The sequence below is a fragment of the Somniosus microcephalus genome, chromosome 23 (genome assembly GCF_052327205.1).
Source record: "Somniosus microcephalus isolate GS21.2 chromosome 23, FLI_Smic_1.0, whole genome shotgun sequence".
Classification (NCBI taxonomy): Eukaryota; Metazoa; Chordata; class Chondrichthyes; order Squaliformes; family Somniosidae; genus Somniosus; species Somniosus microcephalus.
In genome coordinates, this window is record NC_141009.1 from 16,504,530 (window position 1) to 16,527,691 (window position 23,162).

The window sequence follows — 23,162 nt, forward strand, 5'->3', positions numbered from 1 at the left end:
CTGCATAGAGGAGGAATTTAACCTTGGATTCATATAGGGTGAGGCCGGGTGCTGTAGATTGTTCAAGTAGTTTTGCCAATCCATTTATGTAAATATTAAAGAGTGTCGGTGAGATTGGCGAGCCCTGCGTCACCCCCCGCCCCTGTGGGAAGTATTTTGTTTGTTTGTCTCCAATTTTAACTGCACATTTGTTGTTTGTATACATTGATTTAATTACATCATATGTTTTCCCTCCTACCCCACTTTCGATAAGTTTCAGGAATAAACCGTCATGCCAGATGGAGTCGAAAGCCTTCTGGAAATCTACAAAGCATGCGTAGATTTTGCTTTTGTTATTGTGAACGTGTTTGTCAATTAGGGTCTGTAGGGTGAAGATATGATCGGATGTTCTATAGTTTGGCAGGAATCCAATTTGGCTTTTACTCAAGACATTGTGCTCCTCAAGGAAGTTTATAAGTCTTTTGTTTATGATGCTACAGAATACCTTCCCCAGGTTACTGTTTACACAGATGCCTCGATAGTTGTTTGGGTCGATTTTGTCCCCACTTTTGTATATGGGCGTTATGAGTCCTTTGTTCCAGATATCAGGGAAATAACCGACACTCAGAACCAAGTTGAAGAGTTTTAGGATAGCCAGTTTCATTTTGTTGTCTGTGTGTTTAATCATCTCGTTTAGTATGCCGTCTGTCCCGCAGGCTTTTCCTGGTCGCAGGTCCTTGAGTTTTTCAAGAAGTTCTTTTTCTGTTATTATGGCGTCCAGCGGGTTTTGGTTATCTTTTATGGCCATTTCTAGCTTTTCCAGTTTTTTGCATATTTGGTGTTGCTCTGGTCTTAGTGTGTTTTTCTGGTATAATTTTTCAAAGTGGTTTACCCATGTGTCCCCATTTTGAATGGCCAAATCGTCGTGTTGTTTTTTGTGTAGTGTTTTCAAGTTTTCCCAGAAACAATTGGAATCAATGGATTCCTCCATGGAGCTGAGTGTATTCTTAATATATTGCTCTTTTTTGGTTCTGAGTGTGTTTCTGTATTGTGTTAGTGTCTGACAATAAGTAAGGCGTAGTTCCTCGTTTTCTGGATGTCTGTGTTTTTGGTTTGATATTTTTCTAAGTTTTTTCCTCATGTTATGGCAATCTCGGTCAAACCATTTTTCATAGTTTTTTGTTTTGGGTTTGTTCTTGCGAGCTTTCAAGTTTGCATTTGTTGCCAAATTATCAAAAATATTGTTTAGTTTACTAACTGCCCGGTTTACGCCTTCTTTATTGTGAGTGTATATGTTATCCAGAAAGGTGTCTAAGAGAGCTTGAGTTGATGCATTGCTAATTGTTTTCTGGTATTTTTCCGTGTCGTTTTTGGCCCATCTGTACGATTTTTTGGTGTTGTACAGTTTACTGGGTTGTGTTTCTATGTTGTTTGTTTCTGTCTTTTTGAGGAACATAGTAATTTGACTGTGATCTGACAGTGTTGTTTGTGGTTTGACTGTGAATGCTCTGAAAGAGGATGGGTCTAAGTCTGTAATCATATAGTCTACTGTGCTGCAGCCAAGAGGTGAGCAATAGGTCGATCTTCCTAGGAGGTCTCCTATGAACCTACCATTGACAATGTACAGACCCAGGTTTCGACAGAGCTGTAGTAGCTGTTTTCCGTTGGTATTTGACTGCTTGTCGCAGTTATGCCTGTATGGAAGGGAAGGGATGTCAAAGTGGTTATTCCCGAAAACATAATTGTTTCCCTGATTATTGGTGAAGTCTGGTTCTTCGCCCGTTCTTGAATTGAGGTCCCCACAGATCAACACGTTCCCCTGGGCCTGGTATTGGATAATTTCCCCCTCCATGTTGGAGAAGGTGTCCTCTTTAAAGTACGGGGAATCGATTGGAGGGATATAAAGTGCGCAAATGTAAACATCTTGGGTGTTTGAGATAATCTCCCTCTCAAGTTTGAGCCACATATGGTTTTCGCCCTTTTTTATAAATTTGATGTAATTCTTAAGTTCTGTTTTAAACCAGATCAGTATGCCTCCGGAGTCTCTGCCTTGGGTTACACTTGGTAATTTATTGGAGGGCACCACCAGCTCAGTGTACCCTTGGGGACAGCCAGTGTGTCCTTTTCCTTTATACCAAGTTTCCTGTAAAATGATAATATCTAGGTCTTTAGTTTCATCTATGAACTCTGGGGTCCTACTTTTCACTTCTCGCAGTGAAGAGCGTAGACCTTGGATATTCCAGGTCGAAATATATAAGGATTTCATGTTAAGTTTGATCTTTTACTATGATAGGTTAAAGAGTGGTACGTGTTTGTCGTGTCTAAGTGTGGGAAAAAAAAGATCACATCAGTTGTCTACAAAAGTTAATACAATTTGGTTACAGTTCTTTCTATTAATTAGTCCTTGATCCATAAGGCGGAAGTAGATGCTGCTGCACATCTGCTTATTGTCTCTTAATGGATTGTTTCTGTCTGAGGTATTGCGTACGTCCTGTGCATCTCTCCCTCTGTCTGGCTGGGAGCAGTCCTATTCCCCTGTGGGACAGGAGTGGTGCAGGTCTGACATTGTTGTTTTGCATGGGGATCCTCTCTGGTCTCGGTTGGTGTGTTGGTGGTCCTTGTAGTGTTCCTGATATGTACCCCGCTGATCTCTGGTGGTCGGGGGGGGGTCCTCTTGGAGTCTGGGTATGGACCCGGTTAAAAGCGACGTCCTTCAGGGCTTTAGCAAGGATCGATATTCTTTGCCTTTGGATGTGGACGTGGTCGTAAAGACATTCCTCATCGAGGGTGGGGTGTTGGGCCAGGTGTACGTTGTGGTTTGATTCGCAGTCTCTTGCTATGCTGGCATTTATCTCATGAATTGTGTTGTTGTTGAAGTCTGTTCTCGGCAATATTGTGGAAACAGTGATTCTAGTGTTTGGAAATGTACTGCTTGCTTTCCTAATCATTGCTCTGAGCGATGTTGCTACTTCTTTCTGTTGGGTCTTTAGGTCATTTGTGCCCGTGTGTATTATTATGTGTTGGGGGGAGCCTAATCTGGCTTTGGTCAGCCATCCCATGGCTCTGTTTGTTGTTGGGCACCAGATCTTTTCTACTTTACTTCTAGGGAATAGCTTTTTCTCCCATAGAAATTTCCCATTTGAGTCTATGAGTATTACGACGTCAGCCTTGTTTGTGTTTACTGTCTGGTGGCTTTCGCTTGGACTCATAGTGTGTGTGCTGGGCTGGGGTGTCTGGTGTGTGCGTACCTCTTGTGAGCGGCCCGCTTGTGTTTCCACGGTGGTGGGGGAAGATTGCGAATCAGTATGCTGGTCAGTCTGTGTGGCACCCCTTGTATTGTGTGTCTGTTGCTTTTGTTCCGTGTGGGAGTGCAGCCGTTCCGTCCGGCTCTGTCTTGTCTTATCTCTAGCCTCTGGTTGCTGGTCTAATGGTGTTTTCTCTCCTCTATGGCTCTCTTCTTTTTCCTGCAGCTCTTTCACCTGATTCCTAAGTAGATTCACCTGGTTCTCAAGTAGCTTCAGCTCTCTCTTGTGTCTCTCCCTCTCCTGATTTTGATTGTCATTCATTTTGAGGAAGTCCTCTCTAAGTTTAACCACCTCTATCTCTAATTGATTAAATTTATCTTTTGGTCGTATCTGGCTGTGTGATCCCGGGGTATGTGTCTGGTCGGCCCTGGAAGGCTCACTCACTTCCTGGCTAGGCTGGTCGGCCCTGGAGGGCTCACTCACTTCCTGGCTATGCTGCTCTTCTCTTGGTGAGCTGGGAATGGTAGGGGGACTATGTGTGGCTTCCTCCCTGGTAGTTATGCTGGGGTTTGTCAGTTGTATCGTGTGGCTGTGGTTCCCCGGGGTTAGTGTCTGGTTTGAACTGTGTGGCTCGTTCACCTCCTGACCAGGCAGATTTTCTCCTGGTAAGTTGTCAATGTTGGGGGGGGTGCGGGCCACTCTGGGGCTGTTCCTTCCCCCCTTAGTTAATTTTTTCAGTGTCCTGAAGGCCGTTGCAAATTTGTCGAGGTTGCCTTGCACTAATATTGTCCCGGTATTGTACGCGTTGACCGTCGTAGTTGAACTGTCTCCTGGTGTGTTAATTTTCATTATGGACCCATTTGCGGTATTTTCTAGCTTAACATTGGTATAGTGTGATTTTATTGCTGTGATCCAAGCCACTGGCTGATCTGAGTAGAAAATGAGGTTACTTTTTGTCCCATTGTTGTAACAGTCAGCAAAAAGTGTTTCTGGTTTTTCTCTCATCTGCTCATGCTTGATCGCTTTTATAGCTTTTTTTGCGGTGTTGGGGGGAATCTGGAAGCGGGGCTGTTGTGGATCTTCTGATTCGCTCATTTTTGGTAAAGTATTGTTGATCTTAGAATAAGCTTTTTCTGGGGCCCCGGGTTTGGTGTTTCCCTCTCTCTGTTCGCGAACTTTCCCGGTCCCCCTCTCCGACCCCGTGGTCCCTGGGCCTCGGCTTCTGGGTTCACCCTTCTCAGGTCTGGGTCTGTGAGCCGCTGTTTCCCGGTGCCTTCGGGCTGTTCCCCTCCCCCTCAGAGGTCTCTGTGCCTCTGTCTCGGCCTGGCTCCTCGGGCCTTTCCCTGGCTTCAGTCTCCCTCCCTGGGCCCTGTACTCACAGTCTTGGTTTGCTTCTGGAAGCCTTCTGGTTGCTCCCCTTCTCCTCAGAGGTCTCTGGGCCTGGCTCCTCGGGCCTTTCCCGGGCTTTCTAGCCCAGCCGCCGCTCGGGTTGTGCCTCGTTCGCCGTTCGGGTGCTGGACTGCGGTCGTCGCTCGGGTGCTGGACTGCGGCCGTCGCTCGGGTGCTGGACTGCGGTCGTCGCTCAGGTGCTGGACTGCGGCCGCCGATCGGGCCGTGTCTCGTTCGCCGCTCGGGCTCCCCGAGTCACCTCGTTCCGGCTGCCGCTGCGTCTCCGTGCGGCCTCCCCGATTCGCCTCGTTTCCCGAAGCGGCCTCCCCAAGTCTCCTCGCTCCGGCTGCCGCTGCGTCTCCGTGCGGCCTTCGCGCCTCGGTTCCCGATGCGGCCGAGTCACCTTGCTTCTGCTGCTGCTGTGGCCCCGTTTGTTTTTTTTTTCCCTTATTTCTTTTTTTTTTTTTCTTTGGCTTTTTTTTTCTAGTTTCCTCTGGTTTTTTTTCCTTTGGTGGTCTTTTCCTTCCTTACTTAATCTAGACTAAACTAAACTTAAACTTAACTAAACAAACTAAACTAACTTAACTAGAACTAAATTTAACTTTAAAACCTTTTTAAACTTGAAATGAACCTTTTTTTTCCCCACTTTAAACACTAAAAACACTAAAAATTCAGCAGCCCATCTTCAGCGTGTGTATTCACTCTGTCTGGCTGTCTGGCTCTTCTTTGCAGTGCCGCGCCTCCAGGGGCCGCTGTGGGCGGCGGGGATCAGGCACTCACTGCGCTGCCGCACCAAACCGCCAGGGGCCGCTGTGGGCGGCGGGGATCAGGCACTCACTGCGCTGCAGCACCGCACCTCCAGGGGCCGCTGTGGGCGGCGGGGTTCAGGCACTCGCTGCACTGCCGCGCCGCGCCTCCAGGGGCCGCTGTGGGCGGCGGGGATCAGGCACTCACTGCGCTGCAGCACCGCGCCTCCAGGGGCCGCTGTGGGCGGCGGGGTTCAGGCACTCGCTGCGCTGCCGCGCCTCCAGGGGCCGCTGTGGGCGGCGGGGATCAGGCACTCACTGCGCTGCAGCACCGCGCCTCCAGGGGCCGCTGTGGGCGGCGGGGTTCAGGCAGCCGCTGCGCTGCCGCGCCGCGCCTCCAGGGGCCGCTGTGGGCGGCGGGGATCAGGCACTCACTGCGCTGCAGCACTGCGCCTCCAGGGGCCGCTGTGGGCGGCGGGTATAAATGAATCTCCCGGCGTGCAGCGCGGTTCCCGGAAGTGGATGATGGCGAGGTGCCCGGATGGCGGGATGAGTGTCCGGCTCAGCGCCGACATGGTCAAATATTGCGAAGGGCTGGATTTCCAGTTCTGCGACGAGGTGTTGAAGTACGAGAGGCTGGCGAAGATCGGGCAGGGCACCTTCGGGTGAGGCCGGTTTGGCGGGGAAGCAGAGGAGAGGGCCGGCGCCCCGGGCTGTGTGCGCGGGGTTTGAGGCCTCGGCCTGTCGGGCGTGGGCCGCCCGGGAGCAGCTCCAGGACCTCGGGGGAAGGGGACCGGCTCCTGTCCCGGCCTGGGCTCCTGCATTTATAGAGCGCCTTCCGCGACCTCGGGACGGCCCAAAGCGCTTTACAGCCCATGAAGTGCTTCCAATGGCCCCTCTTCCCCAAAATTATAGACATTGTCTATTTGATCCACAATATTCCCCTGTCTCTACCTCTCACTCCTTTCAAGATTCTTTAAGAACACCACCACCTCCAAGTCATACGCCATCCTGACTTAGAAGTGTCAGCTGTGGCTCAGTTGGTAGTACACTCCAGGGACTTGAACACATAAAGCTAGGCTGACACTCCAGTGCAGTGCTGAGGGAGTGCTGTACTGTCGGAGGTGCCGTCTTTTGGCTGAGACCTTAAACCGAGGCCCCGTCTGCTCTCTCAGGTGGACGTAAAAGATCCCATGACTACTATTTTGAAGAAGAGCAGGGGAGTTCTGCCTGGTGTCCTGGCCAATATTTATCCCTCAACCAACATAACAAAAAAACAGATTATCTGGTCATTATCACATTGCTGTTTGTGGGACCTTGCTGTGTGCAAATTGGCTGCTGCGCTTCCCACATTACAACAGTGACTGCACTCCAAAAGTAATTCATTGGTTGTAAAGCGCTTTGAGACGTCTGGTGGTCGTGAAGGGCGCTATATAAATACAAGTCTTTTTTCTTTCTATATGGCCGATCCTTCATCGTCGCTGGGTCAAAGTCCTGGAATTCCTTCACTAACAGCACTGTGGGAGTACCTTCACCACACAGACTGCAGCGATTCTAGAAGGCGGTCACCACTGCCTTCTCAAGGGCAATTAGGGATGGGCAATAATTGCTGGCCTTGCCAATGAAGCCTGCATTCCATAAACTAATAAAAAAAATACTCCTTAAAACCTACCTCTTTGGCCAAGTTTTTGGTCATCTGCCCTAATATGCCCTGGCTGAGGTATTGTGATCAATTCTAGACAACATGAGGAAAAACTTTTTTACGCAGCGAGTGGTTAGGATTTGACAGTTTTGGATAGGCTAGATGGGGAAAGACTGTTCCTACTAGTTGATGGTACAAGGACTAGGGGACACATTTAAGGTTTTGGGCAAGGGATATAGGGGGGGAATGTGAGGAAAAACCTGGAATTCGCTGTTGATGGATGTGGTGGAAGCGGAGACACTCAATGTTTTCAAGGGGAGACTGGATAGGCACTTGAGGGAAATAAACTTGTAGGGCTATGGGGATAGAGCGGGGGAATGGGACTGACTGGCTTGCTCTACAGAGAGCCGGCACAGACTCGATGGGCCAAATGGCCTGTGTCGTTATGGGACTATGATTTGGAATGCACTGCCTGAGAGGGTGGTGGAGGCAGCTTCAATCGTGGCTTTCAAAAGGGAATTGGATAAGTACCTAGAATCATAGAATGGTTCCTGCACAGTAGGAGGCTATTCGGCCCATTGAGCCCATGCCGGCTCTCTGCATGAGCACTTCAGCTAGCCCCACTCCCCCGCACTTTCCCTGTAGCCCTGCAATTTTTTTTCCTTTAGTTACTTATCTAATTTCCTTTTGAAAGCCACGATTGAGTTTGCCTCCACCTCCCTGTCTCTCAGGCAGTGCATTCCAGGTCCTAACCACTCGCTGTGTAAAAATGTATCTTTTGCCTCACTTTAAATCTGTGTCCTCTGGTTCTTGACCCTTCCACAAATGGGAACAGTTTCTCTCTACTCTGTCTAGACCCCTCATGATTTTGAACACCTCTATCAAATCGCCTCTCAATCTTCTCTGCTCTAAGGAGAGCAACCCCAGCTTCTCCAGTCTGTCCTTGCTACTGAAGTCCCTTATCCCTGGAACCATTCTTGTAAGTCTTTTCTGCACCCTCTCTACGGCCTTCACATCCTTCCTAAAGTGCGATGCCCAGAATTGGACACAATGCTCCAGTTGTGGCCGAACCAGTGTTTTATAAAGGTTCATCATAACTTCATCGCTTTTGTACTCTATGCCTCTATTTATAAAGCCCAGGATCCCGTATGGTTTTTTAACTGTTTTCTTAACCTGCCCTGCCACCTTCAACGATATGTGCACATATACCCCCAGATCTCTCTGTTCCTGCACCCACTTTAGAGTACCCTCTAGTTTATATTGCCACTCCTCGTTCTTCCTACCAAAATGTATCACTTTGCACTTTTCTGCGTTAAACTTCATCTGCCACACGTCCGCCCATTCCACCAGCCTGTCTATGTCCTCTTGAAGTCTATCACTATCCTCCTCACTGTTCACTATACTCCCAAATTTGTGTCATCTGCAAATTTTGAAATAGTGCCCTGTACACCTAAGGTCCAAATCATTTATCTATGACAAGAAAAGCAGTGGTCCTAGTACCGACCCCTGGGGAACACCACTGTGCACCTTCCTTCAGTCCGAAAAACAACCATTCACCAATACTCTCTGTTTCCTGTCATGTAGCCAGTTTCGTATCCATGCTGCCACTGTCCCTTTTATTCCATGGGCTTCAATTTTGCTGGCAAGCCTATTATGTGGCACTTTATCAAATGCCTTTTGGAAGTCCATGTACACCACATCAACAGCATTGCCCTCATCAACCCTCTCTGTTACCTCATCAAAAAGTTTAATCAAGTTAGTTAAAACACGATTTGCCTTTAACAAATCTGCCCTGGCTTTCCTTAATTAATCCACACTTGTCCAAGTGACTGTTAATTTTGTCCCGGATTATTGTTTCTAAAAGCTTCCCCGCCACCGAGGTTAAGCTGACTGGCCTGTAGTTGCTGGGTTTATCCTTACACCCTTTTTTGAACAATGGTGTAACATTTGCAATTTCCCAGTCCTCTGGCACCACCTCTGTATCCAAGGAGGATTAGAAGATTATGGCCAGTACCTCCACAATTTCTACCTTTATTTCCCTCAGCATCCTAGGATGCATCCCATCTGGTCCTGGTGACTTATCTACTTTAAGTACAGCCAGCCTTTCTAGTACCTCGTACCAATTTTTATCCCGTCCAATATCTCAAATACCTCCTCTTTCACTATGACTTTGGCAGCAGCATCTTCCTTGGTAAAGACAAATGCAAAGTACAGGAAACTTTGTGTTATCCAGAGGCTAACTGTCCAGAATGCTCGAGCCACCGGCAAAAATCAGGAGCCGTTTTCGTTAGGTTTTTTTCTTCTCGTTGCTTTTTTCCTCAACAGTCAAGTTCTGCAAGGTCTGCTGAAGCTGTTGCTAAGCTACAGAGACGCTTGGACTGTTTAGAAGCTGTTGCTAAGCAACAGGGTTTGTTGACAGATACAGAGCTCAAAAGCTTCCGTATGTTTCAACATCAGCGCTGGTGTGTCCGGCAGTTTTGAGGGAACGGCAACAGCTCGGTCCCATCGGTGCCGGATAGCACAAAGTTTCCTGTACTCATTTAGTACCTCAGACATTCCTTCTGCCTCCATGGTCTCCTTTTTGGTCCCTAATCGGCCCCATCCCTCCTCTTATTACCCGTTTACTATTTATATGCCTATAGAAGACTTTTGGATTCCCTTTTATGTTAGCTAACAATCTATTCTCAGTCCCTCTTTGCCCCTCTTATTTCCTTTTTCACTTCCCCTCTGAACGTTCTGTATTCAGCCTGGTTCTCACTTAGATCCTCAACCTGACATCTGTCATACGCCCTTTTTTCTGCTTTATCTCACTCTCCATCTCTTTTGTCATCCAGGGAGCTCTGGCTTTGGTTGCCCTACCTTTCCTCCTTGTGAGAATGTACCTTGACTGTACCCGAACCATCTCCTCTTTAAAGGCAGCCCATTGTTCGATTACAGTTTTGCCTGACAATCTTTGATTCCAGTTTACCCGGGCCAGACCCATTTTCAACCCACTGAAATTGGCCCTCCTTCAATTAAGTATTTTGACTCTAGATTGCTCTTTGTCCTTTTCCATAGCTAACCTAAACCTTATGATACTGTGATCACTGCTCCCTAAATGTTTCCCTATTGAAACTTGCTCCACCTGACCCACCTCATTCCCCAGAATCAGATCCAGCAATGCCTCCTTCCTTGTTGGGCTGGAAACGTACTGATCAAAAAAGTTCTCCTGAACACACTTCAGAAATTCTTCCTCCTCTCTGCCCTTTACACTATTACTATCCCCATCTATATTAGGATAATTGAAGTCCCCCATTATCGCTACTCTATAGTTCTTGCACCTCTCTGTAATTTCCCTGCAAATTTGCTCCTCTATATCCTTTCCACTAGTAGGTGGCCTATAGAATACACCTAGTAGTGTAATGGCACCGCTATTGTTTCTGAACTCTAACCAAATAGATTCTGTCCTTGACCCCTCCAGGACATCCTCTCTCTCCAGCACTGTAATATTCCTGAAGGAAAAAATGTTGCAGGGCTACGGGAAAAGGGCAGGGGGAGTGGGACAAGCTGAAGTGCTCTTGCAGAGAGCCGGCACAGGCTCGACGGGCCGAATGGCGACCTCCTGTGCTGTAACCATTCTATGTGGCTCGGTGTCATTTTGTTGATAACGCTCCTGTGAAACGCCTTGGTATGTTTTACTATGTTAAAGTTGCCATATTAATCCAAGATGTTGTCTGGGTTATGTGGATATTTCCATCTAGCAGAATAGATGACACCCATAGTGGCTTGCGGGGGGCTGAGCAGCCCCTGAATCCTGAGCCTTTGGTTGAGTCTTGTTCCCCCTTCCCACTAGAGAGTAGTGGTGAATGGTTGTTTTTCAGGCTGGAGGGAAGTTTACAGTGGTGTCCCCCCAGGGGTTGATATTGGGACCACTGCTCTTTGTATACTCTGGAATGCCCTCCCTAAACCCCTCTACCTCCCGATGCTCCTTAAAACCTACCTCTTTGGCCAAGCTTTTGGTCATCTGCCCGACTATGTGGCTCGGTGTGTCAAATTTTGTTTAACGTGAAGCGCCGTGGGATGTTTTACTACATTAAAGGTGCTATGTAAATGCAAGTTGTTTTGTTATGGATGTGACATAGTTGGAGGCAAATTGCTCTGATTGACTGGCTTGGGAGAGCCTGATACTTTCTTAAAATGTGTTTGATTGCTAAACTGAAGCCCGATCTGATTGTTGAAGGGGATGTAAAAGATCCCGTGGTACTGTTCAAAGACGAGCAGGGAGTTCTAGCACCCTTGCCAACACACTTCCCTCAACCAACACCAATAAAAAATAGTTTACCTGGCTCATCTCATTTGCTGTTTGTAGTTCTTCACTGTGCACAGAATTGGCCGTATTTGCCCATTAAACAGTGATTGCACTTCAAAAAGTATTTCATTGTGAAATGCTTTGGGATGTTCTGAGGATGCAACAAGCCCGCGATGTGCAAATTCCTAATTTAATCAGCTAGCTCAGATACAATGGCCCTGAAATCGTGGTCGCCGTGTGTGTACGCCGTCGTAAGCTTTGTACAGGAAACTTTCTGGTATCCAGCACGGACGGGACCAACGTGGTGCCGGTTCATCAACAATTCCGGATAACCGAACGCTATAGTAAAAGATACGGAGCTCAGAGCTCCGTATAAAGCAACAAACCCTGTTGCCAACAGCTTCAAAACAATCGGCACAAGTTGCAAGCATCTCTGTAGCTTAGCAACAGCTTCAGCTACACCCTTGCACAGCAACAAATGGAGTAAAAAAAGTAATAAAAGTTACCTGAACCGACTCCTGAATTTTGCCGGTGGATAGAGTGTTCCGGTTATTTAGGGGCCGGTTAATCGAAAGTTTCCTGTAAAAGATTCGCCTTGACAGATCATCCGCCTGCGACCCCCTAAACACTTTCACTGGTGCAGAGTTGGGCTATTTGCCCAACAAATGCCCACCCCAGCGTAGGGCCTGCTTTTACCAGCATAAGGGTTAATATAAATGTTAAAATAAAATTTAAAAAAATCAAACATACACAAGCACTTAAAATTAGTTTATGTAAATTTTGGCCCGGATTAAAATGTTTAAAATTATTTTTCAAAAAGTTAAATTTTAATTGTAAATGCTTCATTAAAGGGTCTTTTAATTAATTTTGAAAATGGGAACATTTATTTTTATTTCAGTTGTGTAAATTATTTATTTATTTGGGGATTCCTCATGCTTATGGGGATTCTGTTCGTAAATGGAATCCCCGTAAGCATAATAGGAATCCTCTTTCTGATTGGAGGACCTAGCCCACATGATCTCAGGGACGCTTCCGAACCGCCTGCGTCCCTGGGATCCCTGGGCCTTTACGCAGGCGTACGCCTGCAGACCTAGCACCCAAAGACTCCAAATCCCGGGAGCTAGCAGATAGGTCCGGATTTTTTCTCAGATTGGCGGTGTATTCCAGAGGTACGCCTCCGACCGCAAATTTCGGCCCAATGTCTCCAGTGCAGATAAACACATGCTTAAATATGGTGAAACTTCAAGAAATCATAACTTGAGGGCATGAAGCGGGTTAGGAATAGCGGGAGGCAGCATTTTATGTTCTGTGATGCTGAAGCACTTGCCAGTTTTACAATGAAGCGCTGCTTATATTCAATATAAAGAACTACAAGTATACAAAAATGTTGACTATTGGAATCCTTTTACAAAATTGTTGTAACTGTTTCGGACCTGTTTCCCTTACTATGAAATGGGGTTATATGTCTGGGAAAATCTGTTGGCCACTGGAACTTCTAGACTGAAGATGCTGTGATTGTTTTACAGGGAGGTATTTAAAGCTCGTCATCGACAGACCGGCAAAAAAGTGGCTTTGAAGAAAGTCCTGATGGAAAATGAAAAGGAAGGGGTATGTGCTGTCCTGCTGGCTATTGTGCTGTTTAATCAGCCTGGATATTAAAGTTAATTTTGTCTCCTCTGGATCCCTACTGATAGACTGAGTAACAATGGTGTTATTTCTGTATACTGAATCCTGTGGTTTAAAAGAGTAATTGGCCGTTTCTTAAATAGCTTCCTTTCAGAAAACTAGCCTTTCTCTCCGCAGGCTATGGTTCATGGGCACTGGCCTCCCTCTTGTACCTCCGCCAAATGGCCGTTCATGTGCGAGAGTCCGGCCAGCGTTGCTCAGTAGTCTTTTGCCGAGAGTCAAAATTCCAAGCATTAACTTGAGAGTTGCTTCCAAGTCCCGCACTCAACTCCACTTCCAACCCCTTCTGATGGACCAAGCATCGAACCTGGGACCCTACTGTTCTGTGTGGCTCAGTACAGCAGCAGGCAGTCCTTTACCAATTAATCTATTTGGCACATCCCCACCATAGTGATCTTTATTATAATGAATCAAATATTCTTCTGTTTTTATTTACAATGTTTGAGCTATTCTCTTCCCGTGATTGCTTTTTCTTTACTGTACTCTATTGGCACCTGGCCTCTCCTAAGTGTTGCGTTTGATGGTTCAGGTGAGATGGAAATCCTATCCTCCTCCATAAATCTGCTTTCTCCTGTTCCTTGGCAGCAAATTTTTAACATTTTGTGGTATAATAATTTTGTTAGGAGCTCTATTAAGTTAAAGAAGTGTTTATACTCAGAATTGTGGTGCAAATAATTATTTAACAAATGTTTCTGCTAGTTTCCCATCACGGCCCTGAGAGAGATAAAGATCCTGCAACTACTGAAGCATGAAAACGTGGTGAACCTTATTGAGATCTGCCGCACTAAAGGTGAGTTCACACCTCAATGCAAATGATTGCGTATAATGCCTTTAGTGGGCGCCTGTCTTCATGGCATCACCGGTCAAATGCCCTGGACTTCCTGTTGCAGTTAGCTGAAGCTTGTCCACAGCAGATAACTACCATTGTGCAGGGTTCGTACAGTATATCCACATCCCGTCTGTACATCCCGTGTGTGCAGTGGGCTGGCCTGGTGGGACCGTGCATTGGCGAGGGAAGTACGCCGCAATAACCCTTGCATCAGTAAATAAAGGCTCTACATGTCTCCAAGTCTGCCTTAAGAGTACAGCAACTCCTTCCCCAATCCAACTAGCCAAGCTTCGCATAGGAACCTGGACAGTGCGTGCTGACGGGCTATTCAGAAATGGGTAGTACTGTGTCCAAAGAGATTTGGTCTTCACCTGAAGTCCACAGCCATGTATTTTCCCAGTGGATAAGCAAGCATGAACGCTGGCTGATTTTATTTTTTTCACCGTTCATATAAAAAAAAATACAAATGGGCCAAACACCTTACTGGCTTGGGAACGTGCTTCCCATTCCAACCTGTGGCCTGAACTAATGGCAGGTGAAGTGCTAGGTGAGGAAGATCCCACAGAAGCTGCGGTTTTCTCTCTCAAATTGAAATTGCTCCATCCCTCGTCTCCCTGCTTGGCTCTCAGTTACTGTTGTTTCAGTTCTAACGGGGGGTGGGGTTGTACCTGGGATAGTGATAGTTAAAGAGGGCAGTGATGGATGATTTTTGTTTAATCCCTGCAGCCACACAGTATAACCGCTACAAGGGCAGCATCTTCCTAGTATTTGACTTCTGTGAGCACGACCTTGCTGGACTGCTCAGCAACGCCAACGTGAAGTTCACATTGGCAGAAATCAAGAAGGTGATGCAGATGTTGCTGAACGGGCTCTACTACATCCATCGGAACAAGGTGGGAAGCAGTGAAATGGGGTGAGCTAGGTCGGTTTGATTTGCCTTTGCCCAGTTTGATGGGTTGCTGTCAGAGCTGAGCCTGGCGTCTTGGTCATAGCTGCATGGTTAGCTGACCACTAAAGGAAAATGCATTGTGCTGCTTTACCTGCATCTTTGTAATTAAAAGGAAACGTGAATTATTTCAAGATGGGGTTGTCTCTTCTAATACTGACAAAATAGATTACGTGGTCTGTACTTTGTTGGCTGTAAAGCACCTTGGCCTGAGATTGTGAAAGATGCTATATAAGTGTAAGTCTTTCATTCATCTTGTGTGCAAAGTGACTCCCACATTTGTTTGTGATACTGCACTTCAAAGTAATTAAAGTTCTTAACACATCGTAAAGATATTGGGTGAATACAAGTCTTTCTGTCTTTAACAGGCAAGTTGTGTAACATATTATTGAGCTGCGAAGGGCTCGGCATTTTAAACATGGGCCTCGGCTAACTGCCAAGTAATTCCAACTCATGATCTTGTCTTTGGAGAAATAAATACTAGTGTAAACTACCCTGGTCCCATATGCTTTACGCTGTGTTTGCTTTTTTTTTTCTCCAGATCTTGCATCGAGATATGAAAGCGGCCAACGTCCTGATCACTCGGGATGGGGTGTTGAAACTGGCTGACTTTGGCCTAGCTCGAGCATTTAGTCTGGCCAAGAATAGCCAGCCGAATCGCTATACCAACAGGGTAGTGACCCTGTGGTACCGGCCACCGGAGCTCCTGCTAGGTGGGTGTGCCCCAAACTACTGTACGTGACTAGCTTGGGTAGATATACCAGTGGTGATAGTGCCCTCATGCGCCCTCAGTGTTTACTTTTTTTTATTATTCGTTTTTTATGGGATGTGGGCATCGCTGGCAAGGCCAGCATTTATTGCCCATCCCTAATTGCCCTCGAGAAGGTGGTAGTGAGCCGCTGCCTTGAACCGCTGCAGTCCGTGTGGTGAAGGTCTTATTATTTTCTTTCGTAGTGGTTTGTTACAACTGAGTGGCTTGCTAGGGCATTATCAGAGGGCCGTTAAGAGTCAACCACATTGCTGCGGGTCTGGAGTCACATATAGGCCAGACCGGGTAAGGACGGCAGATTTCCTTGCCTAAAGGGTCATCAGTGAACCAGATGGGTTTTTACAACAATCCGATAGTTTCATTGTCACCATTACTGACACTAGCTTTTTATTCCAGATTTATTTAATTAACTGAATTTAAATTCCCCAGCTGCCGTGGTGGGATTTGAACTCTCGTCTCCGGATCATTAGTCCAGGCCTCTGGATTACTAGCCCAGTGATTACCACTACACTATTACTGGGTGAATATTGGAGGAGGGAGGTGGGGGGCAGGGGCAGTGTTCCCTTTAATTTCTTTTGGCTGCGCGGTCCATTCAAAATACCCCGCATGTGTGGTTTTCCCCCATTTAAAAGCAGGTGAACTGGCTGTGCAGGAGCTCCAGAGCGCTGCGCAACTTGAAGGGAACATTGGTGTGGTGGGGGGTGGGATAATTGCTGTGGAACCCCACACCTCCCAGGTTCTCTTCCTCCTACAACCTATACTTTGGTGTCATCTAGTCACTTGTAGCTGACTTAACTCGCGGGTATGGTAGCATAGTGGTAATGTCACTGGCCTAGTAATCCAGAGGCCTGGACTAATGATCCAGAGAAGTGAATTCAAATCCCACCACGGCAGCTGGGAGAATTTAAATACAGTTCATTCAAAAAAAAATCTGGAATAAAAAGCTAGTGTCGGCAATGGTGACCATGAAACTACCGGATTGTCGTAAAAACCTATCTGGTTCACTTAATGTCCTTTAGGGAAGGAAATCTGCCGTCCTTACCCGGTCTGGCCTATATGTGACTCCAGACCCACAGCAATGTGGTTGACTCTTAACTGCCCTCTGAAATGGCGGCTCTCCACCACCTTCTCAAGGGCAATTAGGGATGGGCAATAAATGCTGGCCTTGCCAGCGACGCCCACATCCCATGAACGAATAAAATAAAAAACTTGCCATTGAATCTTTTCAATCTTGGTGGGGCATTAACTTTTCTCCTCGGGTTCTGAATAAATAAAAGAATTAATTCCCTCTTCCCACCCCAAATAACTGCCGAAAGGAGCATCACCATCGTGATAAAAGTTGAATAAATCTTTGTTTAGAATCAAATGCAATAAGAAGAATTGTGTTGAAGTGTGTCACTTGTATGTACTGTAATGTGGCTCTCCCTGATCCTGGCCCAATAAACAAGGTTAAATACCTTTCCATGACCGGCTGTTTAGGATCGGTGCCAGCCATTCTGTACTTTAAAGGACATAAATGTATGGTAGTTGAGCTGAATATTTCGGGCTTTTGTGAGGTGCTATCACTGATTGTGGTGCAGAATCTGAAGGTGTACACGCATCTTGTGGCCAAGAGAGGTCTGTATCACGTGGGAATTTTTCATCTTTTCTCACCAGTTTTCTCTTTCCTGGACGGATTGGCTCTTTGCTGGGACACAGTGCCGCTGGTGCTAGTTGCTCTTTTAATTCCCTGGATATTCCAGGGTGTATCTGACCTGATTCATGAACTAAGAGGATATATACAGGAAACTCTTTTTTTATCCGGCACCAATGGGACCGGCGTGGTGCCGGTTTATCAAAAAGTCCGGATTACAGAGGTATAGTTTAAAAGGTACGAGAGCTCCGTACACAGCAACAAATCCAGGCTTCCCTGTTGCTTAGCAACAAGTGCACGAACCCCAGTTACACAGCCACAGATCCAGGAACTGCCACTAATATGAAGTAAAACTTACCTGAACCTACTCCTGAATTTTGCCGGTTAACAGAGATTTCCGGTTATTTAGGTGCCGGTTAAAAGAGAGTTTCCTGTAATCCTTCCAGCTTCTGCATAACGTATTCTCTGCTAACTTTGTTACGGATTGCTTAGCTGCATTTACTATGATGGAATGCCGCATGATGTGGTATTAAGCCGCACAGACTGGATGGAACTGAGACACTCCTGGAACATCTCAGTCCCAACCCTGATCTGTGCTCGATTAGCCAATCTAAGCCAGGTGGAGGAATATTTGGCTTCAGTGTCCCCAGTCACAGGAAGGGAAAGGTGAGCCAGAGGACTATCTAATGATCCCGGTGAGAAGTGCCCGTGTCTGTATGTTGGAGGGGGACAGAATTGGGCTGAGCTTTGATGTCCATGTGGTCAATTGGTCTGCTGACATTCACTGTGCAGGTTTGCATGTGAAAAATACCCCCTGGGTGAGGTACTGGAAGGCTACCTGTGCGCTTGGGGTCGTACCTCATCACCTTTGAGTGGAGGGTAGAGAACTGGGGAGTACAACAGTCCTGCAAGTCACCCTCTGCTTCTTCATTAGAAATGTTATTTACCTTTTTCCCCCCAACACAGGTGAGCGAGATTATGGACCACCCATAGATCTGTGGGGAGCTGGGTGCATCATGGCTGAGATGTGGACTCGAAGTCCAATAATGCAGGGCAACACAGAACAACATCAGTTAACACTGATCAGTCAGCTCTGTGGCTCCATCACAGCAGAGGTAAGGCCAGCTAGTTCTTTTCTGACAAGCGAATAGTGGTGCTTAACCGTTCTATGAATAGTAATGGTTAAGTTCAATAGTAAGTTCCCAGATGTGATACAACTGTAAATGTATTGAGTGACCCACAGTCGGTGCTGTGGACCGTTGCTGCTGACTGTCGCAACAATTTGCATTTAGATAGCGCCTTTTATGTAGAAAAATGTCCCACGGCTGCGGAGAAGTTACGAAGGATGAGGAGGGATAGTGCAGTGCAGACACAGAGGATGTCATTTGTGACTTTGATTGGCGCTGTTTCAGTGCTGTGGCAGGGATGGAAACCAGATGGAGAGTTTCAAACATGAAGTTGTGGGAAAGATGGGCACAGATTTGGGAGGTGACAACATGTTTAAGGACTTTGTAGAGGAAAGGGAGGTTGGAGATGACAGGACAGAGAGGTCGTGGGTGGGTGTTTTTTTTGTTGAGTGTGGTGATGATGGCGGGGACAGTACCTGAGGAGAGGGTAGCATTCCCTATCAGCTAGCATGTCCAGGAAGGGAAGTTGGGTGGTCAACAGTTTAGTGAGAATAGATTCGAAAGACCAGGAAATGGGTCTAATGGACAAATGAGCTCTGAGGACATGAGGAGAGAAACTAGTTAAAGATGTGAGTTTAGGGCTCAGGCTTGAGGAAGTTTGACTTGGTGGGCAATGGAAAGAGGGGGATATGGCAGAGGCAGCTGAACAGGTGGTCTCAATCTTGGTGACAAAGAAGTCAATGAGCTCCTCGCACGTGTTTGGGGTGCAGGTGATGGGAGCAGAGAAAGGGGTTTAAGGAGATTGTTGATGGTGGGGAGAAGAGATGCTGGGGGTTATCTTTGCATTCCAGGATGATCTTAGAGTAGTGAGCCGTTTTGGCAGAGGAGAAAATAACATTTGGGATACAGTACGAGTAATTTGAGACATGCCATGTGGTAAGTGTAGCAACAATGTGATGATCAATCACAGGGAGAATAACTTGCCTTGTATATTAAATCAAGCAGTTTCAGTATTTTCCATTTTTAATTTCAGATTTCCAACATTTGTTAGTTTAATGTGTTATCCAAGGCCCTTTGTTTATGTTGAATACATCATGTTCCATATTTTTATAACATGGCTTTCTGGGATTTTTACTGGTGGTTTGGGGATCACTTTCCATGATTCTACCCATTTCTGTGCAAAAATGGCAAACCCATGGCTGTAATTCTATCCTATGCAGCATTCTACACAGTCTCTTATAAGATGTCAATGATAAAGATATTGACAAAAGCAAACCTTGTATTTTAGTGACGATTAAACTTGTGCTTGGTTTCAGGTTTGGCCTAATGTTGAAAAGTATGAACTCTACCAAAAGCTGGAATTACCCAAAGGTCAGAAGCGAAAGGTCAAAGACCGGCTGAAGGCCTATGTGAAGGACCCTTACGCACTGGACCTCATTGACAAGCTGCTTGTCCTCGACCCTACCCAGAGGATTGACAGCGATGATGCACTTAACCACGATTTCTTCTGGACTGACCCCATGCCTTCTGACCTCAAAAACATGCTCTCGACGCACAACCAGTCGATGTTCGAATACTTGGCCCCTCCCAGGAGGCGAGGTAGTCACATGCCTCAGCAATCGGCCAATCAGAACAAGAATCCTGCTGCCGCCAACCAGACAGAGTTTGATCGAGTGTTCTGAATGTGTTTAACGAAGTTAATGGATCGAAGAGTTGCCAGGGACAGGTTATTTATTTATATGGATGGTGCCATATTTGAGGTCTTATGATTGAAAACTATTGAACAGTTTACACATTAATTGTGCCTATTACTGATTGGGTGTTGATACTTTGGCAGAGGTGCGTCTCTTCAGAACCAAAAACTGAACTGAGGGTCCAGAAGTGACATTTTTAGGTTCTAATGCGGAGCCTTAGATTAATTTCTGTTTTTTCCCAGCGATGCTGTAGTGTTGAGCATAAGTTTAGAATTGTTCTCGAGTTCTTTGTTCGTAGTCCACAATCATTCCATGGGCTGATTGTTGAACTATCTTTGCGTTAGTACCTGGGCAATATGGGTGACACAGTGCATGGTCATACTGTGGGGTGTTAGGGTACGGGTCTGTCCCTTGATTTCCTCCATGCAGCGAGTTGCTTGTCTGTTGAGACCTGACACTGCCCCACAGGGATGGGAGGGAAAAATCAAGCACAGATTACCCTAATAGGTGGTTTATAGAGCGACATTGATAGGTGGTTTATAGAGCGACATTGATAGGTGGTTTATAGAGCGACATTGATAGGTGGTTTATAGAGCGACATTGATAGGTGGTTTATAGAGCGACATTGATAGGTGGTTTATAGAGCGACATTGATAGGTGGTTTATAGAGCGACATTGATAGGTGGTTTATAGAGCGACATTGATAGGTGGTTTATAGAGCGACATTGATAGGTGGTTTATAGAGCGACATTGATAGGTGGTTTATAGAGCGACATTGATAGGTGGTTTATAGAGCGACATTGATAGGTGGTTTATAGAGCGACATTGATAGGTGGTTTATAGAGCGACATTGATAGGTGGTTTATAGAGCGACATTGATAGGTGGTTTATAGAGCGACGTTGATAGGTGGTTTATAGAGCGACGTTGATAGGTGGTTTATACAGATAGGTGGTTTATAGAGCGACATTGATAGGTGGTTTATACAGATATAGGTGGTTTATAGAGCGACTCTGGCAGTAGCCTATGAGTAGCTTGCCTCCCGTACCAGTTATGAGACAAGGAGGTCTTGGAGGCAGGCGGGGAAGAGTGATTTATATTCATTTAATTTTTTTAAAATTTACTAAGGATCGGGCACTCAGATCTTTGGATGCTGAGACAGTTGCATTTTAGAAGTGTATGTCTTTACGAGAAAGTGTTTGAAAACTGTTCATTTATAAACACGTCTACCATGTTGAAGCACCACTGCATCATTTCAGTGAGAGCATCTTGATGGGGGTCATGGCTGTGTTTCCCTAAAGCTCAAAATATTGCCAGAAGTTTGCTTCCCTTTAAGGCATTGATACTGTCAACAGGGTCACGCTGTACAATTGCTGAAGGGTTTTTAAAAATATATTTTTTAAATAAAGTGAGATGTGTTTCTCGCAGGTCAGTTGATACTTCAGACAGGTTTGTAGTATATGGCATTTTGTGATAAATTCCATTTGTGATGATGGATTTCTGATTCCTGTTCTAATGTTGCCTTTTCACTGATAGTCTGTCCACCAGAGATAAGTCCATTCGAGTGCCTGTCTACAGCTGGATTGAGGTGAAGTGAGTAGAATAAGTTTGTTCCTTCAAGCTGCATGCTTAATTTCAACCTCAACATTTTTTGAAGTGCGGACCCTTCTCTTTCTTCCCCTTCCCCCAATGGTACAACCATGCCTATCTTGTTGGGTCATAAGAACATAAGAATTAGGAGCAGGAGTAGGCCATATGGTCCCCTGAGCCTGCTCCACCATTCAATAAGATTATGGCTGATCTTCGACCTCAACTCCACTTTCCCGCACGATCCCCATATCCCTTGATTTCCCTAGAGTCCAAAAATCTATCGATCTCAGCCTTGAATATACTCAACGACTCAGCATCCACAGCCCTCTGGGGTAGAGAATTTCAAAGATTCACCACCCTCTGAGTGAAGAAATTCCTCCTCTTCTCAGTCCCGAGTTCTGGACTCTCCAGCCAGGGAAAGCAACCTCTCGGCATCTACCCTGTCAACCCCCCCTCAGAATCTTATGTTTCAATGAGATCACCTCTCATTCTTCTAAACTCCAGGGAATATAGGCCCAATCTGCTCGATCTCTCCTCGTGGACAACCCTCTCATCCCAGGATCAATCTAGTGAACCTTCACTGCACCACCTCTAAGGCAAGTGCGTCCTTCCTCAGATAAGGAGACCAAAACTGTGCACAGAGTGGTGATCAAAAGACTCTCCCTCTTGTTAAAGTGCACCAGTTGGCAGATTGTTCTTCGTAGTGTCTGACCAAAAGTATTGCATACTCTAGACTGAGAAGGGGAGACTTTACCTAATTTATGTAATCACAGAACTGCTTTTGAATTGGTCCCCATTTCTGCTGCCAGGTGGATTCAGAGACCAGTGATGTTGGCGGGCCTGTAACAGAAGAGAACTTGCAGTTGCTCAAAAGAATCCCTTTTTTGCAATTTTATTAATTTGATCCAGACTTTCTTTAATATCAGGAGATTAACAGCTTGCCCATTGGCAGAATAAAATAGTTTGTGGTTATCGTTGGTACTGCCGGTACTTTGCCTCTGGATGTACTTTACATTCCAGGGCTCGAATGTTAATTAAGGTTTGGCCCCTTGGAGGCTTAGGAAGTGCAGTTAATGTGCAGTTTCTTCAGTACAAACAATTTCAGTGTAAAGATTCTGTTACATTGTATAATGCAAGATTAGAGCGTATGCAAAATGTTTAGCAAGTTTGTAATAAAGCACATCAGTGTTGTATATGAATTCTACCTTGTTCCAGGTTTTTAAATAAACTGTTCTAAAACAATCCTGCTTCTCTGCTCCCTTTATTTATATCCTACAGGTTCCAATATCTGTTTCATTGTGGATGGTTTCACTTCTTATTCAATGCTGTGCTGTCCCACTTATTTTGCATCTATTTTGGTGTTTTTTTTAATCTATTGACTTTGTTTTCCTGTTCAAAGCTCTCCCATCCCAGCATAGGTTCTCTAAAGTACACATTGCTTTCTACTCGTCAGCCAATTTCTTATCCAGTCCCAAGATTTACCCTAAATCCCCACAGCTTTGAGTTTAACTAATAGCCTATTATGTTGTAAAGCGCTTTGGGACATCCTTGGGTCGTGAAAGGCGTGTATATAAATGCAAGTTCTTCTTTCATGTGTCAGA

The 23,162-nt window shown here is 45.9% G+C and overlaps 1 protein-coding gene across 2 annotated transcripts; it reads left to right on the plus strand.

Moving 5' to 3' along the window:
- The first annotated feature begins 5,841 nt into the window (after positions 1-5,841).
- Positions 5,842-22,803, plus strand: cdk9 (cyclin-dependent kinase 9 (CDC2-related kinase)). Of its 2 annotated transcripts, none has more exons than XM_085965486.1 (7): positions 5,842-5,985; positions 12,816-12,897; positions 13,675-13,765; positions 14,531-14,697; positions 15,292-15,463; positions 18,119-18,267; positions 19,596-22,803. In XM_085965486.1, exons 1-7 carry the CDS (start codon positions 5,882-5,884, stop codon positions 19,959-19,961), a joined length of 1,131 nt encoding a protein of 376 aa, XP_085821612.1. In that variant the 5' UTR covers positions 5,842-5,881; the 3' UTR covers positions 19,962-22,803. The 2 variants fall into 2 exon arrangements, with proteins under 2 accessions (XP_085821612.1, XP_085821611.1); XM_085965485.1 differs by having other exon boundaries at positions 5,844-6,024.
- The last annotated feature ends 359 nt before the right edge of the window (positions 22,804-23,162 follow it).